Source organism: Manis pentadactyla, chromosome 2 (assembly GCF_030020395.1).
Source record: "Manis pentadactyla isolate mManPen7 chromosome 2, mManPen7.hap1, whole genome shotgun sequence".
Lineage (NCBI taxonomy): Eukaryota > Metazoa > Chordata > Mammalia > Pholidota > Manidae > Manis > Manis pentadactyla.
In genome coordinates, this window is record NC_080020.1 from 190,208,217 (window position 1) to 190,226,870 (window position 18,654).

General features: G+C 43.1%; 1 protein-coding gene and 1 long non-coding RNA gene across 11 annotated transcripts in view; one reads left to right on the top strand and one right to left on the bottom strand.

Moving 5' to 3' along the window:
* Positions 1-18,654, bottom strand: part of EML6 (EMAP like 6) — a 269,209-nt gene that overhangs the window by 21,348 nt on the left and 229,207 nt on the right. For 9 of the 10 annotated variants that reach the window (XR_008995844.1, XR_008995845.1, XR_008995846.1 and 6 more), the window contains one exon: positions 2,349-2,427. Coding sequence is in view for 7 of the 10 variants with exons in the window: in XM_057497201.1 (XP_057353184.1) it covers positions 2,349-2,427 (79 nt within the window). In the remaining 3 variants the exon portion in view is untranslated. Of the gene's footprint in view, positions 1-2,348; positions 2,428-3,302; positions 4,569-18,654 lie in introns of those variants that run through there. The other variant, XM_057497206.1, reaches the window with a different exon arrangement.
* The window catches only part of LOC130682592 (uncharacterized), a 40,788-nt gene continuing 29,219 nt past the window's right edge, over positions 7,086-18,654 (top strand). The window contains exon 1 of the long non-coding RNA XR_008995847.1: positions 7,086-7,582. This is a non-coding gene — a long non-coding RNA (uncharacterized LOC130682592). The remainder of the gene's footprint in view (positions 7,583-18,654) is intronic.

The window sequence follows — 18,654 nt, forward strand, 5'->3', positions numbered from 1 at the left end:
TCATCAGAAACAGTCTGCTTCTTGGCTAGCTGGGGAGAAAACGCAGCCTTTTTTTAGTTCCCTGAAATGCCAGGTGGACAGCCAACACAGAATTAGAGTGAGCTTTCTAAATAAACGAGATTTGCTTCCCAGCTCCTGAGGTGAGCCAGTGGGCCCCTCTGATGCCCTGTAAAGGTTACCTGGGAGCTGTATGTCTGCTTGGCAAGTGCTCTTTAGGCGAGCCGCACGGTGGCTCCGAGGTGTGCTCTGACGCCCCCAGATGCAGCTGGGACTGGCAACGCACTGAGGCAGGTGCCATGCTCGTTCTGCTGCTTGTCTACAAAATTCTACACAATTCGCTTTTTTTCCCCCCAACAATTAAGATACTATTCTGGGTTTACAGCCTTTCTCTTCTTCTGTCTTGTCTTTCATGACAAAGAACAGTGGCCGATTCAGATCTGATAAGGTTTGACTCCCTCTGACACACCTGTATTGTTGGCAGCTCTTCTGTGTCAGGCACTATGCTGGTTGGGGGATCCAAGATTAAGACGATATGGGCCCCTTTTCTGCAGGTTCCTGATTCTAGCCTTTTCTGTCTCCAAAGCTCACCAACTGCAAACATCAGAGTGATTATCCAATAATAACTCACTACTTCCTTCCTCGAAAACGTTCAGAGTTTCACTGCCTATGAAATGAAGCCCAAACCCCTTAAGTTGGCACAATTAGCCTCTACTGGCATATCTGCTGGACCCCCTGTCAAGCTAACTTGTCTACTTAGCCCACGTCATGAGCTTTCCTGTCTTTATGACTTTGCTTCTTTAAATATCTCTCACCTGGAAAGCCCCTCTCCTCCTTTCAACTCAGTGTCTGCCCCCACCTTGGTCTCCCTACCCTCATGTGTTTCCCAGAAACTGTGTAATATGTGACCCCAGGCCTGGTGGACAAACAACTCAAGCTGGGCCAACCAGCTGTTTTCTCCCAGGTATTTAGAATTGGAGACACTGGTAGTCTTGGCTGTTTAAGCAACTGAGGAGATGTAAACTCAGGTGCCAGGAAATACCCAGCATCTACCAGAGTAGTTCAAGAAGTCTGCAGAAAAAGAGGAATGCATCAGACACACACAGGGCCCTGCTGGGCAGAAAGAGACCATCTTGACTTCTGATGGCTTTTCAGCCCTTGGATCCCATTTTTCCTGAAGCTCACTACATTTCCTCACCTGGACTGTGTTCCATGAAAAATCCCCCTACTTAATCTCTCTTTTCCAATAAAAAATTTAAGATGGATTTTTCTGGCCTAAGCAAGCTCCTAGTGTAGTGGGGGTTGGGGGACAGGTGACTAAGGAACGATGGCAGTAGCGTGTGTGACACGGGCTCTGGAGGAGGGGGTGGGGGTGCACAGGACAAAGGGGCTTAGGGTGCAGAACATCAGGGAAGCCTACACAAAGAAGTCAGAGAGGAGGGACTGGGGTGTGGGGAGGGAAGAGAAGGAGCCTTCTAAAGGGGTTTCCAAGGCAGCTTCAGAGAACATTAAGTAATGGGTTTGGGGTTGGAGATTAAGGGGCCATTGAAAATCACAGGTGAAGATCTTAGAAGGTGGCTCTTGTGTAAGGTTTTGAAACCACTGGCAATGTGGGAATCTCCTGGGTCTTGCAGCTGGGGTGAGACTTGAAGAGTTACATTTCAAAGAGCTAACTCTGGGCAGCCAGGTATGGATAAGAGAGGGCAGGCAGTCTGAGGCAGAAAGACGGTCAGGAGGCCTCTCTGGGAAAGGGGCAGGTTGGCTGGAGCTGCAATCCATCAGGGCTCAGCGACCGAGCTCAAATCCCCCTCCACGCACTGCTGGTGATTTGGGGCACAGGGCCTAACAGGTCTCTCAGCTTCTCTGTGCTGTTGTGTCCACATCTGTCAAATGGGAATGATGATAGTACTACCTCATAGGTGTGAGGAATGTAAGAAACACTTCATGGGAAGTACGTGGCACAGTACCCGGCACACGGAAGCTCAAACACCATGAGAGACCATGAATAAATGCCTGCTCTCCCACTCTTGCCCCTCCCCCCACCCCACCCCTCCACCCTGAGGGGTACTAGGTACAGGGAAAAAGAACTGGGTTCTAAGGACATGGGACATCTTCAAGTTAGTACCAAGAGAACCTGGTGGAGGGCTAAAGGAATGTGACCAGTGGGTGTGATCCTGGCCACTGGGATGTGGGGCACAGTGCTGTGTGGGAGGGAGAGGGGACAAGGGAGAGCTATCAAACCCACTCAGATTCACTGAAGGTACCCGGGGGACATGCAGATGGTGGTGTCCACCAGGCAGATCTTAGAATGTGGATATCAGATTAAAAGCAAAATAGTTTCACCACCTCACCTCTACCAGCTTCTTTTTTTTGGTGATGTTGTTCTTCTGGAGTTTCTCAGGCTGGGGAGCTGCTCTGCTGACGGGCGGCCTGGAACAGAGGGGCCAAAGGCAGCACAGTGCTGAGCCCAGGGCAGCAGGGCTGCTTGGCAGTGCAGGCAACTAAGGCTGGTGCCAAGCTCCCCTCTCCCCTCCCCAGCTCAGAGGATGCTCCACCTGCGTGGGTTCCATCTGGCCCCCTCCCTTACCCCTCTCCCCCTCAGCAAAAGTAGGGTCTGTGTGACCAGGCCCGGATTCACAGGCACAGAAGTGGGTTCCCCACACCTAAGGCACAGTGTCAGGGATTAGGCCCTCCTGGGAGCCAGGGAGAACACATAAGCCAGAGTGGCTGATTTCTTCCTTAGAGGCCATGCTTCCTGAACCCAATGGCCATTTCCAGAAGGGATTTGCCAATGTTGCTCAGAATTAGGTGGTCAAAGATCACCGTCTGTGTGAAGTAGGACTTACAAGTCAGGCCTGAGGATGGGCCCTGATAGTCAAGTGCCCAGTCGTTCTCACTACACAAGAGGGCAAACAGGAAGTCAAGACTAAAAGAACCGGTATTTTGCCCTTTCCCTCAGGCTTATGGTCTATGTTAAACTGCTTTTCCCTGCTCACTTTTAGAGATCTGGGCCTCCAAATTTAACTACAAGATTTTATAATGGGTAAGCCCTAATGGACTCTTAGATGAATGGGCCAATTTTTTGTAACATGAGTGTCCCTTAAATCGGACTTCTCAGAGTTTAGGAAACCAGGGACGAGTTGGGGAACCTGAGCCAGCTCCTGTAGCATGTCCCAAATCCATTAGTTCCTGCCCTGGGGCTGTGCAAAGAGAAAGAATTACCTTGATCCCCTTGTAAGCAGCAAACAAAGCCAAGTGAGAAATTTAGTACGGTTTAGTGCTGCATTAGCAACCACCTCATTCATGCACAAGCATTTTCCAAGTGAACAGACATTCTTATGTGGCACAAACCATGCTTCCCGAGCATGCTAGCAGAGAACTAAAACAGAAATGAAAGAGTGCACCAGTCTACACAGTCAGAAAGCTCATACCCTGGCGTCTCTGGGCAAACTCTGCACTAAAGAGCCTACAGAATAGGGAGAAAAAAGGAAGCCTTGTCAATGCTTCCTGCACACTCTGTGTGGTTTTACAAACGTGCTTGAAGACTCTGCTTATTTTAGAGTGTGCTGGGGAAAACCCTGCTGTCAGAAAAACAGTAACATACTCCTGGATGTCACTAGGAGTTATGCACAATGGATGCTTTGTTCCCAAATCAAGTTCAGCTCATAATTTAGCCTAATAATTCCCAGTGTTTCTTGGTAGGGCAGCTTGCTGCTGGAATGGCTTGCATTTTTGTGCTGGGGAAAAACAAAATACCTTTATTTTCTCAGAAACTCTTCAATCAAAACATGTTATGTAATCATAAGTGATAATGGAACCAAATGGTATTATAATCACCGCGGAAGAACGGGTAGAGAGCACATCTCTGCAAAATGACACCCCCGGCTGATGTCATCACTGCCAAATTGAGCAAAACAGGGAAGCTGGGGGCTTGCCAGTTCTCACAATCAGACACTTCCTTCACATTAATTATCACTTCCCAGGACATCTGCTCTTTCTTCTGTTTTAGTGAGACTTTCAAATGAAATCCGTGGATTTCTTCTTTTACCTAAGAATGTTTAAGTGTATGACAAAAGCAAGCCAAGGTCTGAGACGGGAGCAAAAGGCACTAGGACTACAGCATGGCTCATGACAGCAGAGCTGGAGATAAGGGCAGGGCTCATTTTCAGGGTACACACATGTTGTATAATATGTTACATATTATACAGTGTCTACAGAGTATGCATACACGCACAAACACTGTGCTCTGATATATACATGAGATTGTATATATACACACAGAGAGGCAGTCTGATGCTTTTTTTCACCTCGATTTTCAGTTAAAAACTGAAAGGTAAAGCAATGTCAGAATGTTTCTTTCTTTTTTCACAAGCATATGGTTATAGCTGTGTTGCTTCAGAACCGGAGATGAGAGGGGCAAAAGGAAGAAATCTGCACTGTGGCAAGTTCAGCGGATTCTAAGTACAGACCCTTCGCGGTTGTGGATTCTGCATGAACGCTCAGTACTGGATGCTCATCAAACACCCGGGCTTTTCCAGAGTGCTGCGAATACTTACTTGACAATTCCCTGCCTCCAAAGGAAAGCAAGTTAAAACACAATACAAGCATTAAAGGCTTCTTTCCAGGCATCTATAAACAGTGCTCATAACATCAGACGTGGGAGGGACTGCCAAAAATTTAAACACAGTCAAATGCCAGAGGTTCAGCATTTTTCAGGGGCTCTAAATTCTTCCAGATTTAGATTCCATTGGAAATGTGATTCTGAAAAGCTTCGCTGAGGTGGAAAAGAGTAGAGTACATGAGAACACTCGGTCACTGTTCAGCCCAATAAATAAACTCTTTTACGGCCAGTTGTTCCGAGCGGGCACGAGAGATGAGAAAGTGAGGAAGGCAGTGAGCACGACTGGGAATTAGCAGAGACTCCACAAGGCCGAGAGCTGGGAGGCCAAGGGGTGGGGGTTGGGGGAGAAGCAGCAGAGACTCAAAGGGGTCACATGGGGGCCAATGGGGGTTTGCAGCCACTCAGGAAACAAAGAAGAGAGTTTCCACCAGGCAAGAAATTTAAGGAGGGAGCCTGGCAAGAGAGCAAGCGACTTGGATGATCAGGAGAGAGGAGTCCGCACAGGCCTGAGCTTGGAGAGAGCAGGAAAGGAGCTTTGCCAAGGAAAAGAGGGCGGAGGCAAGGAACCCCAGGAGAGGCTGTGCACTCAAGCACGTAGCTTGGTGTTAAGTGCTTGGGGTGCAGCCAGCTGAACACTCACCCCACACCTGTGGGAAGAGTCCCTAACTGTGCCCTCATGTCCCCTGTGGAAAGGGCACATTCTGGGGTAGGGAAGGACATGGGAAGGTCAGTCCCTGCTGTAATCCCATTGTCTAGCAGCTGGGCTGCTGAAGAGAAAGTTAGGTTCACTTGAAGAAGTATGGAGTGCTACCCTGACGAGGCTCTCACCCAGTAAGGCCCCCAAGAGTGGCCAGGACCCAGGTATTCACCCCCGGGCATGCTGGCCTGGCAAAGTGAGGCGTGGACCAGAGCACAGAATGATATGGGATGCACAGAAGAGGGTTCAGAACCAAGGCTCTTAGGAAAGCTTCTGAAAATCAGTCACAACCCCAGATGAGGGTGAGGTGGGAGCTGACTAGGGAATAAGGCTCAGAAAACTGGTGAGAAACTAAGTTGTTGCAAGCAGCTTCTATAAAGAGCAGTGTGGGTGTGGGAAAACTCAGCTTTGCTTAGCCAGAAAATGCAAGTATTAAAAAGTGCTATTCGCCAGACTAGCATATTCAGTGTCCTTAGCGGAAATGTAGCTTTCTTCAGATTCCAAAGTGTACCATAAAATGCTCCCAGGGTTTTCAAAATGTCTTAGGAAACCAAACACTCATGCCAAATTGTGTTTGTACATGTGCATTTTTCTGGGGAAAGGAGGCATGTTTTAATCAGATTTCTAAAGATACTTGTGATCTGAGAGATTAAGAACCACTGCTCTTGGATAAGTCCAGGTTTAGGAAAATTCTCCAAAGTCATGGGGGAGTTTTATTATCAAAACAAAACCCACTGGGTTCTGTTCAGTGTGCTGCCATGTCTTCCACCATCACCTGCAGGGCTGCTCAGAGGTGAAGTGGAGATGGAAAGACAAGAGTGAGGCAGGAGTGGGCGCCCTGAAAGGAGCCTGGCATCTGAAAGTGCTCTTGACCGAAACCTCTAACAGCCCCCCTCCTTTTATTAAATATAGCTATAATCCCAGACTTGGCCATTTTAAGTGAATATCAATTTATTTGGATGAAAAATTGAGGGCATAAAGGATGAGTGGAAAGAGCTCTGAGTGGACAGACTATTGAAGTGACCGCCACAATAATCCAAGGGAAGGATAGTGAAGACCTGGACCAAAGCCGTGGTTGTACAGAAGTAAATAAGTGAATATTTAAGGGCATGTTGGTGAAGCAGACTTCCAGAATCTTGTAAATGATTGGATCTGGGGAATGAAGGAGGAAGAGCAAGTCAAGTGAACACCAGTTTTCTGCTTGGACACCTGGGAGGATGGTGGCACCATTAATTGAGATGGGAAGCGATTTATGAAGAAAGATGATGAGTTTAGTTTCAATGTCTTAGAGTTCGGACATCTGTGAGTTGGCTGTAAGAGCTGGAAGTTCAACCGAGAAGCAGTACATAGAGATATGACCTTGGGAACCATCAGCCAATGGGTGGAATAGGTGAGATTAATCAGGGAGAGGGTGTAGGGTGAAAAAAGGATGGTCAAAGGTGAAATCCTGGGAGCCAACAGCATGTGAGGGGCTGGAAAAGGAAGCAGCAGTGGGACACCAAGAAGGAGAGGCTGGGGAGGCAAGGGGGGGTCAGGAGACGGTGTCCCCAAGAGGGCCAGTGAAAGAAGAACGTTTATACCTTCACTGTCTAGTATGGTAGCTACTGAACACATGTGGCTACTGAGCACTCGAAATATGACAAGTCCTAGGTGTGCTATAATGGTAAAATATGCATCAGATTTTGAAGACCTAGTAAAAATAATTTTTTTAAAATTATGAAATAACATTAATACTTTTTATATTGATTACATATCAAAATGGTAGTATTTCTTACATATTGGGTTAAATAAAATATGTTGTTAAACTTACTTTCACCATTTCGTTTGACTTTTTAAATGTGGCTTCTAGAAAAATCATATTTGTGATTTACATTACATTTCTGTTGGACAATGCTACTTTAGAGGAAGCAGGTTCTGCCTTTTAACAAGACAAATTCCACTGGATGGAAGACAGATGGAATGGGCTAGAGAGTGAAGGACAGACTTGGCAAAGCCTGAAGGGAAGGACTGTGAGGGTGGGAACATGTGTAAAAGATCAGTCAAAGGATTTGTTTATTTCTTGAAGAGAGTTGGGTGGGGATGGGAAAGGCCAGAATGTGTTTCTTGGGTGAGGCTCACAGATCCAGTTTTGGAGGGAGTAACATAGGAGAGAGGAAGCCGGGTGAAGAGGGAGCACAGACGGATGGGAGGCTCAAGTCCAAGAACCAGCGGAGGGACCAGCCTTGAACAGGATGCCTCTCACCGCCTCTGAGAAGAGAAAAAAGCAGGTGACTGGCTTACATGGGGTGGAGGACGGGAAGAGCACAGAGGAGAGAGAAGAAGGTGCCAAGGTGGGGGTCATGCCCAGGGCTTGTTAGATCGGTGGAGGAAGGGAGAAAAGCCATCGGCCGAGAGCGGAGGGGGAGGGTTTGGACAGGGGGTTGAGGAAGGGACAAAATCTGTTTGATTCTGAGAAGTGGCCGAGGGAGCCAACCAAAGTCAAGAATGAAAATGAATGAGCAGGGAAGAGTGCCTCAGCGCGCTGGCAAGGCAGACTCCAGGCAGGGCAATCTGTACCACGTGATTTTTAAGTCAGAAGAGTGGAGAGGTGGGTTGTAGGGGAAATATGAGGGTGAAGAGCCAAAAGTACTGGAAGAATAGCAGTTAGGCAGGCAAAAATGTGAGGCCAGGAGGGAGCCGATGAGCCTAGAGAAAATGAAGGTGTCTATCTAGGCACTGAATGTCTTAATGAAGATCAGGTGTACTGGGAATGCGAGATCTAGAGGAGAGATAGGTAAATCACTGAGAGAAAGAGGAGCTACGGGTGATAATGTAACCCATGGCATGCCGGGAGCTGGGGTGGGCCTGCAGACCATTAGCCAGATCCCTCAGTGACAGCTGATAAATGACAGGAGCAGGAGGGGGAGAACCTGGCAGAGTACGACCTGAACTCAAAGGAGTGTGGTGGGGCTGGCTAAAGAGCATGCCTATTGCTTTACACACTCCCAGAAAGCACCCTGATTGTCCACACCTTACACCCTCCAACATTGTCTCAAGGGGCACAAATCGTGCAGCCTAATGATTGTTCTGCAAATACCTCTTCAGTCACCACATCACAACCACACAACAGGTAGGGTAAACGGTCCTGGTAGCACCCATTCCTCCCAGTGGAGATCTGAAAGATGTTCAGAGACTTGATAAAATAGTCTAATCCAATTCTGCCACTGTCTTCTAGGAGATGCTCCCTTTAATAGAAAAACGCTTACCTATTTCTGGTGATGCATTCTTTATCTTCATGAGTGAATGGGTTTGAGTCAATTACACTGTAGGAGTGTGATTTCCTAGGTGTATTAATCTTTTTAAAAAATCATTTTACAGAAATTTACCCCTGCCTTTTTATGTCCTGTATTGCCCTACTTCACCATGTACATCATGATTAGGAAAAATTGAAATGTGGATTTACTGATTAAATCAAGTTTTTTTTAAAAAGTTGAGGCAGGATTTCACAGCAGATTTCTGTCCCCAAACATGCACAAAATGTTAGAAGAAAAACTCTGATTGCCTATGTGGTTTTCTGGTTTGTTTCAATTCAGAAAAATCTATCTAAACGTGTGGTGGCAACCATGATAAGCATGGTGTTGACCCTTGAAGAACTGAGAGTCTCATAAAGTTTATAATCCAGAGGAACTTCAAATATTTTGATGTCATAGACCCATATTTTAAGAAGCCAAGTATTAAAGGCAGATATTAATTTGGGGCTGAAACAAAGAAAAAAATAAACAAAACCCCTAAGGAATCTTTATAAACCCATGGTGTATAGTTTTATTGCTAGGACTTTCTTTTTGCTCAAGTTCATAAATTGTGCAAATTGACTCAGAAATGATATAATAGGAAAAGATAAACTTTAGGCCTGCCCTTTTCAGCCTTAAACACAATTTAAGAAAAGTTTGGAAAACCCTACTACTAGAGTGGAATTTTGAGGTCATTTGGTGACAGGACCCATTAGTTCAGAGATAAGAGGACCACCATTTATGAAAGGCTTAGAATGCTTCTAATGTTGGTTTGGTAAAAACTTGTTGGTTACCTAAGGAACACATGGTAACCATGAGAGGGACATATGAGAGGGACTAATATTAGTGTCAGAGTATGCAGACTCCTTGGCTAGAATAATTCTGGCACGGCCACCAGTGTTCCCTTATACCGAGAGCTGTGATGGATGGAGGGGGCAGTTGTCTTGTGGGGGATGGCAGTTTGTGGAGTGGAAACTCTTCCTTTCCTCTCCTCACCTGGAGGACTGGGAGAGGGATTCTACTCAGCACATACCCCCGCTATTCCCCATATGTTGGGGGTGCCCAAACCACCTTCCCAAGAACAGGACACTATAGGGAGGGGGACGACAAGGGTCACCATTCAGGATCCTGATTTTCCTGCAGGTTCACAAGGATTGTTAAAAGACAGTGAGATGCTGACAGCTGGGTATCAGGCAAATATGGTTGAGTATTACAAGGGATCACTGGTGCCTGGGGATGAGTCCTTGTCCATGGAAACTAGTAGAGGCACCACTCATCCATCTTCATGGAAGTAAACAGCAAATATGACTGAGCAGGAGAGTTGCCTAATCCCTTGGCTCCCTCCAAAACACCATCATCACATACTCCCTGCCAGACAAAGGGGACAGTTCCCCTCAATGCCATGGTGATGAAGCCCAGCGAGAAGGGCCTCTCCACTTCGGGCTACTGCTTAGAATTGCCTAAAAGCAGAAGCCAGATGGAGACCATAATGTGAGAGCTGCTCAGGGGTTCTAATTGCTTAGAGACAGAAATTTCCAAGCTGCATTATGATTATAAAGACAGGATGACAAAAATCTCAGATTTTCATATGAAATGCATGGGTATCAATGACTGGAAATAAACCTAAATCTTGTTGTTAAGGAGTTTATTCATTCATTCAACAAATATTTACTGAGTGCTGGCACTATTATCCAATTTGGAGACAAAGCAGTGTATCAGAAATTTTGCTTTCAAAGTTGACATCCTAGTTGGGGAAGAGGGACTTTATGAGAATCCCCAAATCTAGCAAATACCTGTGATTTCTCAACTCTTAAGGCAATCCACAGACTGCCAACCAACAAGATTTGGATAATAAAGTGAAGCCCAGAAAGGTCATCCCCACAGTACCAACCTCAGTTTGGCAAGAGAGATCAAGGACAAAGATCTTGGAAAGCACAATGGATGTAGCCAGAAGGATAACCAAGGAACCTATCCCACTGTGCCAGAGAAAACCTCAGACATGAACCTGGGCGTGCTGAGGCACAACCCCGGTAAAGCCAAAGTCAGTTTCCCCAGTCTCATGGTTAATATGTTGGGGTGTGTTAGAATTGTTTTATAGTAGACCTCCTAAACTAGTAGGCATATAGTCAGATTATCCTAAAAATTTTGGGGAGAAGGAGATAGAAGGTAGAGAGATATGAAATAAAGCTTCAGGAAAATGGTAAAGGAAGGCTCTTGTGCTTAGAAAAAACTCTTGTAAGCACAACTGACTCTTTCGTTGGGGCATTCTGAGGACTTGGGAAACCATAACGCTGACAGGGGAGATGTCATTAAGCTCCTGCCTTATGTACCATACCTATAGCTCTCCACATCCTCTAAAGGAACTTTACAATCTCTAACTTCTGTATTATCATCTTTCCATCATTCACATCACTGCCCTATTGTGAAGATTGGCCAGACTGGTGTCAGCATAAGTAGGATTAATGCCAAGGACTCCCTCAAGTCCTTGGCAGAATGCAGTCAGACACTTTCCAGGTAAACACTAGATATCTTATGAGATTTCATACAAAAGAGGAAATTCAAGGGGAGCTGTTTTTTCCTTTAACTCCCACTTATCCAACTCTTTGTAAAAGTCAGAGATTCCAGTACCAAAAAACAAGGGGAATTGAAAGATGCCAAAGGTTTCAAATGTTGCAGAGGTAATGGTAGTACTAACAAAGTTGATATAAAACTCTGTCATTAACTAACCTTTCCTTTTCAAAATGCCCAAGATTGAGACTGATTGCAAATTTAAAATTTTAACTGAGAGGATTTCTATTTTAAAATATGTATACTATCCCAGCTACAACAACAAAATCCCAGGACCAAATGGCTTCAGTGGTGAATTTTTCTGAACATTTAAAGAAAAAATAATAGCAATCCTTCTAAAAAATTTCAAAAAAAATCAAAGAGGAGGGAATGTTCCCAAACTCATTTTATGAGGCCAGCATTACCCTATTACTAAAACCTGGAAAAGATACTATTATGAAAGAAAACGATAAGCCAGTATCCCTGATGAATATATATGCAAAATTTCTCAATAAAATTCTAGCAAACTGGAGGGGAGGGGTGCTCAAGATGGCGGCATGTGTAGGGCGGCAGAAATCTCCTCCCAAAACCATATATACTTTGAAAATACAGCAAATACAGCTATTCCTAAAAGAAAGACCAGAAGATATAGTACAACAGCCAGGGTATATCTACATCTGTGAGAACTCAGCATCTTATTAAAAGGGTAAGATGCAAAGCCGTGACCTGGTGGGACCCAAGCACTCCCCAACCCCAGCTCACTGGTGGGAGGAAAATAATCAGAGTGGAGAGGGAGTGGAAGCACAGGACTGCTAAATAACCAGCCCTAGTAATCAGCACCCGGTGGACAGACACACATTGCATGGTGTGATGGATATTAGGGATACCGAAAGTAAAATCTGAGACGGAGACTGCGAGCGGGTCCCCACAGCCAGCTGCCCTGGGACAAAAGAAAAGCGGGTGCTTTAAAAATCTTAAAGAGACAAGGGTTTAACAAAATCATCCCAGCACACTCAGCCCAGCAGGCTGGAATCTGAAGGAACTTCAGGCACCCTAAACCCCTGGGTGGCAACGCAGCTCTGAAGCCCCTCATGGTGATAAGCAGTCTGCGGTTCATTCTCCCGCACCAGCACTGCAAGTGAACTGGCTGACCCGCCATTGCTGTGGACCAGCTGAGGAGCAGCCCCACCCACAGCAACCATAGAGAGTCTACTCCCAGCGCGCAGGTAACTGGGACAGACCGAGAGGCTGCTGCCTATGCGCAGCTGTCCAGCACAGACAGAGAAAGTTAGCACAAGGTCTGGAAGGCACGAAAGGGCACTGTTCTCACAGGAGAATACACCCGGAGCATCTGCGAACCTCCGCAGTGCCCTAGGCTATCTTGAGGGCCACCCCACCCATGGCAGCTCAGGGGATTAGCCCGGAGACTGCTTCCTGTGTGTGGGTAACCAGCACAGGCAGTGGAGAAGGGCAAGGCAACCAGCAAGCAGGAAGGGACTTTGTTCTCCCAGCTGACACATGCGCCACTTGCCAGCAATCACTTCTATCACCATGAAAAGGCAAAAGAACCTGGTCCAGTCCAAAATCACTCAAACAATGCCAGAGAGAGAGCTGGGTGAGAATAGATATAACCAATCTTCCTGAAAAAGAATTAAAAATAAAAGTCATAACCATGCTGATGGACCTGTAGAGAAATATGCAAGAGCTAAGGGATGAAGTCTGGAAGAAGATAACAGAAATGAAACAATCAATAGAAGGACTTAAGAGTCGACTGGATGAGGTGCAAGAGACTGTTAATGGAATAGAAATCAGAGAACAGGAACACAGAGAAGCTGAGGCAGAGAGAGATAAAATGATCTCTAGGAATTAAAGAATATTAAGAGAACTGTGTGACCAATCCAAACAGAACAACATTTGCATTATAGCAGTACCAGAAGAAGAAGAGAGAGAAAAAAGGAAAGAAAGTGTCTTTGAAGAAATAATTGCTGAAAACTTCCCCAAGCTGGGGAAGGCAATAGTCTCTCAGACCATGAAAGCCCACAGATCTCCCAACACAAGGGACCCAAAGAGGACAACACCAAGACATATGATAATTAAAATGGCAAAGATCAAAGAAAGGGACAGGGTATTAAAGGCAGCCAGAGAGAGATAAAAGATCACCTACAAAGGAAAACTCATCAGGCTATCATCATATTTCTCAACAGAAACCTTACAGACCAGAAGAGAATGGCATGATATATTTAATACAGTGAAACAGAAGGGCCTTGAACCAAGAATACAGTAACCAGCAAATTATCATTTAAATTTGAATGAGGGGTTAAACAATTTCCAGATAAGCAGAATTTGAAGGAATTTGCTTCCCACAAACTGCCTCTACAGGATATTTTAAAGGGACTGCTCTAGATGCAAGTACTCCTAAGGCTAAATAGATACCACCAGAGAAAATAATATCACAGCACAGCAAGCAGACAAACCAAATACTAACTAAAAGCAAAAAATAAAATCAACTATCCACAAAAGCAGTAAAGGGAAACACAAAAGAGTACAGAATAAAGCACTTATCTTATAAAGAGTGGAGGAGGAAGAAGAAGGGAGAGAAACAAAGAATCATCAGACTGTGTTTATAATAGCATAATAAGTTGGTTAAAGTTAGACAGTTAGGAAGTAAAGGAGCTACCCTTGAACCTTTGGTAACCATGAATCAAAACCTGCAATGGCAATAAGTACATATCTATCAATAATCACCCCAAATGTAAATGGACTGAAGGCACCAATCAAAAGACACAGAGTAATAGAATGGATAAAAAGCAAGCCCCATCCATATGCTGCTTACAGGAGACTCACCTCAAACCCAAAGACATACACAGACTAAAAGTGACAGGATTGAAAAAGACATTTCATGCAAACAATAGGGAGAAAAAAGCAGGTGTTGCAGTACTAGTATCAGACAAAATAGACTTCAAAACAAAGAAAGTAACAAGAGATAAAGAAGGACATTACACAATGATAAAGGGGTCAATCCAACAAGAAGATATAACCATTATAAATATCTATGCACACAACAAAGGAGCATCAACATATGTGAAACAAATACTAACAGAACTAAAGGAGGAAATTGAATGCAATGCATTCATTTTAGGAGACTTCAACACACCACTCACTCCAAAGGACAGATCAACCAGACAGAAAATAAGTAAGGTCACAGAGGCACTGAACAACACACTAGAACTGATGGACCTAATAGACATCTACAGAACTCTACACCCAAAAGCAACACCCAAAAACAACATCCCAAGTGTACATGGAACATTTTCCAGAATAGACCACACACTAGGCCACAAAAAGAGCCTCAATAAATTCAAAAAGATGGAAATTCTACCAACCAACTTCTCAGTTCACAAAGGAATAAAACTAGAAATAAATTGTACAAAGAAAACAAAAAGGCTCACAAACACATGGAGGCTTAACAACATGTTCCTAAATAATCAATGGATCAAGGACCAAATTAAAACAGAGATTGAACAATATATGGAGACAAATGAAAACAACAGCACAAAGCCCCAACTTCTGTGGGATGTTGCAAGGCAGTTCTAAGAGGAAAGTACATAGCAATCCAGGCATTTAAAGAAGGAAGAACAATCCCAAATGAATAGTCTGAAGTCACAATTATTGAAACTAGAAAAAGAAGAACAAATGAGACCCAAAGACAGCAGAAGGAGGGACATATTAAAGATCAGAGAAGAAATAAATAAACTTGAGAAGAATAAAACAATAGAAAAAAATCAGTGAAACCAAGAGCTGGTTCTTTGAGAAAATAAACAAAATAGATAAACCCCTAGCCAGACTTATTAAGAGAAAAATAATCTACACACAGAAATAGAATCAGAAATGAGAAAGGAAAAATCACGACAGACACAACAGAAATACAAAGAATTACTAGAGAATACTATGAAAATCTATATGCTAACAAGCTGGATAACCTAGAAGAAATGGACAACTTTCTAGAAAAATACAACCTTCCAAGACTGACCCAGGAAGAAACAGAAAATCTAAACAGATAAATTACCAGCAACGAAATTGAATCAGTAACCAAAATACTACCCAAGAACAAAACCCCTGGGCCAGATGGATTGACCACTGAATTTTATCAGACATATAGAAAAGACATAATACCCATTCTCCTTTAAGTTTTCCAAAAAATAGAAGAGGAGGGAATACTTCCAAACTCAGTCAATGAAGCCAGCATCACTCTAATACCAAAAACCAGGCAAAGACACCATAAGAAAATTATAGACCAATATCCCTGATGAACACAGATGCAAAAATACTCATCAAACCGAATTCAAAAATACATCAAGAGGATCATACACCATGATCAAGTGGGATTCATCTCAGGGATACAAGGATGGTACAACATTTAAAAATCCATCAATATCATCTACCACATCAACAAAAAGAAGGACAAAAAACACATGATCATCTCTATAGATGCTGAAAAAGCATTTGACAAAATTCAACATCCATTCATAATGAAAACTCTCAACAAAATGGGTATAGAGGGCAAGTACCTCAACATAATGAAGGCCATATATGACAAACCCATAGCCAACATCATACTTAACAGGGAGAAGCTGAAAGCTTTTCACCTAAGATTGGGAACAAGACAGGGATGCCCACTCTCCCCACTATTATTCAACATAGTACTGGAGGTCCTAGCCACAGCAGTCAGACAAAACAAAGAATTTAAGGGCATCCAGATCGGTAAGGAAGAAGTTGAACTGTCACTATTTGCAGATGACATGATATTGTACATAAAAAACCCTAAAGATTCCACTCCAAAAATACTAGATCTAATATCTGAATTCAGCAAAGTTGCAGGATACAAAATTAATACACAGAAGTCTATTGCATTCCTATACACTAATGATGAACTAGCAGAAAGAGAAATCAGGAAAACAATTCCATTCATAACTGCATCAAAAAGAATAAAATACCTAGGAATAAACCTAACCAAGGAAGTGAAAGACCTATACCCTGAAAACTACAAGACACTCTTAAGAGAAATTAAAGAGGACACTAATAAATGGAAACTTATCCCATGCTCTTGGCTAGGAAGAATTAATATTGACAAAATGGCCACCCTGCCTAAAGCAATATATAGATTCAATGCAATCTCTATCAAAATACCAACAGCATTCTTCAACGAATTGGAACAAATAGTTCTAAAATTCATATGGAACCACAAAAGATCCTGAATAGCCAAAGCAAACCTGAGAATGAAGAATAAAGCAGGGGGTATCTCGCTTCCCAACTTCAAGCTCTACTACAAAGCCACAATAATCAAGACAATTTGGTACTGGCCCACAAACAGACCCACAGACCAGTGGAACAGAATAGAGAGTCCAGATACTAATCAAAAATATATGGTCAATTAATATATGATAAAGGAGCATGGACATACAATGGGGAAATAACAGCCTCTTCAACAGCTGGTGTTGGCAGAACTGGACAGCTACATGTAAGAGAATGAAACTGGATCATTGTCTAACCCCATACACAAAACTAAACTCCAAATGGATCAAAGACCTGAATGTAAGTCATGAAACTATAAAACTCTTAGAAAAAAACAAAGGCAAAAATCTTTTGGACATAAACATGAGCAACTTCTTCATGAACATATCTCCCTGGGCAAGGGAAACAAAAGCAAACATGAACAAGTGGGAATATATCAAGCTGAAAAGTTTCTGTATAGCAAAGGACACCATCAATAGAATAAAAAGGCATCCTACAGTATGGGAGAATATATTCATATCCGATAAAGGGTTGACATCCAAAATATATAAAGAACTCATATGGCTCAACACACAAAAAGCAAATAATCCAATTAAAAAATGGGCAGAGAATCTGAACAGACACTTCTCCGAAAAAGGATATCAGATGGACAACAGGCACAGGAAAACATGCTCCACATCACTAATCAACAGAGAAATGCAAATTAAAACCACAGTGAGATATCACCTCACACCAGTTAGGATGGCCACCATCCAAAAGACAAACAACAACAAATGTTTGTGAGGATGTGGAGAAAGGGGAACCCTCCTACACTGCTGGTGGGAATGTAAATTAGTTCAACCATTGTGGAAAGTAGTATGGAGGTTCCTCAAAAAACTCAAAATAAAAATACCATTTGACCCAGGAATTCCACTCCTAGGAATTTACCCTAAGAATGCAACAGCCAAGTTTGAAAAAGACAGATGCACTCCTATGTTTATTGCAGCACTATTTACAATAGCCAAGAAATGGAAGCAACCTAAGTGTCCATCAGTAGATGAATGGATAAAGATGTGGTACATATACACAATGGAATATTATTCAGCCATAGGAAGAAAACAAATCCTACCATTTGCAACAACTTGGATGGAGCTAGAGGGTATTATGCTCAATGAAATAAGCCAGGTGGAGAAAGACAAGTATCAAATGATTTCACTCATTTGTGGAGTATAAGAACAAAGAAAAAAACTGAAGGAACAAAACAGCAGCAGAGTCACAGAACCCAAGAATGGACTAACAGTTACCAAAGGGAAAGGGACTGGGGTAGATGGGTGGAAGGGAGGGATAAGGGGGGAAAGGGGCCATTACGATAAGAACACATAATGTAGGGGTAGGGGGTGAAGGCAGTACAACACAGAGAAGACAAGTAGTGATTTTATAGCATCTTACTATGCTGATGGACAGTGACTGTAATGGGGTATGAGGTGGGGACTTGATAATGGGGGGAGTCTAGTAACCATAATGTTGCTCATGTAATTGCACATTAATGATACCTAAATTTTAAAAAATTCTAGCAAACCAAATTTTGCAGCACATTAAAAGATTCATTCACCATAATGAAGTGGGATTTATCCTGGGGATGCAAGGATGGTTCAATGTATGCAAATCAATCAAATTGATATATTGCATTAATAGAATAAAAGAAAAGAATCATATGAGCATCCCAACAGACAAAGAAAAAGCCTTTGTAAAATTCAACATCCATTTGTTTATTAAAAATCTTAACAAATTAGGCAAGGAAGGAGCATAACTCAACATCATAAAGGCTATATATGACAAGCCCACAGCTAGCATTATACTCAATGTTGAAAGGCTGAAAGCTTTCCCTCTCAGATGAGGAACAAAACAAGGTTGTCCACTCTTACCACTCCTACTGAACATAATACTGGAAGCTCTAGCTGGAGCAGTAAGGCAAGACAAATAAATAAAAGGTGTCAGAATTGGAAAGGAAAAAAGCATAACTATCTGATGTCTGTTTTATATATAGAAAATCCTAAGGATTACACCAAAAAACAGATATAATCAATGAATTCAATAATGTCAGAGGATACAAAATTAACATACAAAAATCAGTAGCATTTCTGTACACTAACAATTAATTTTCTGAAAAAGAAATAAAGACATCAATCCCATTTACAAAATCCACTAAAAGCGATAAATCACTTGGGAATAAATTTAACTAAGGAGATGAA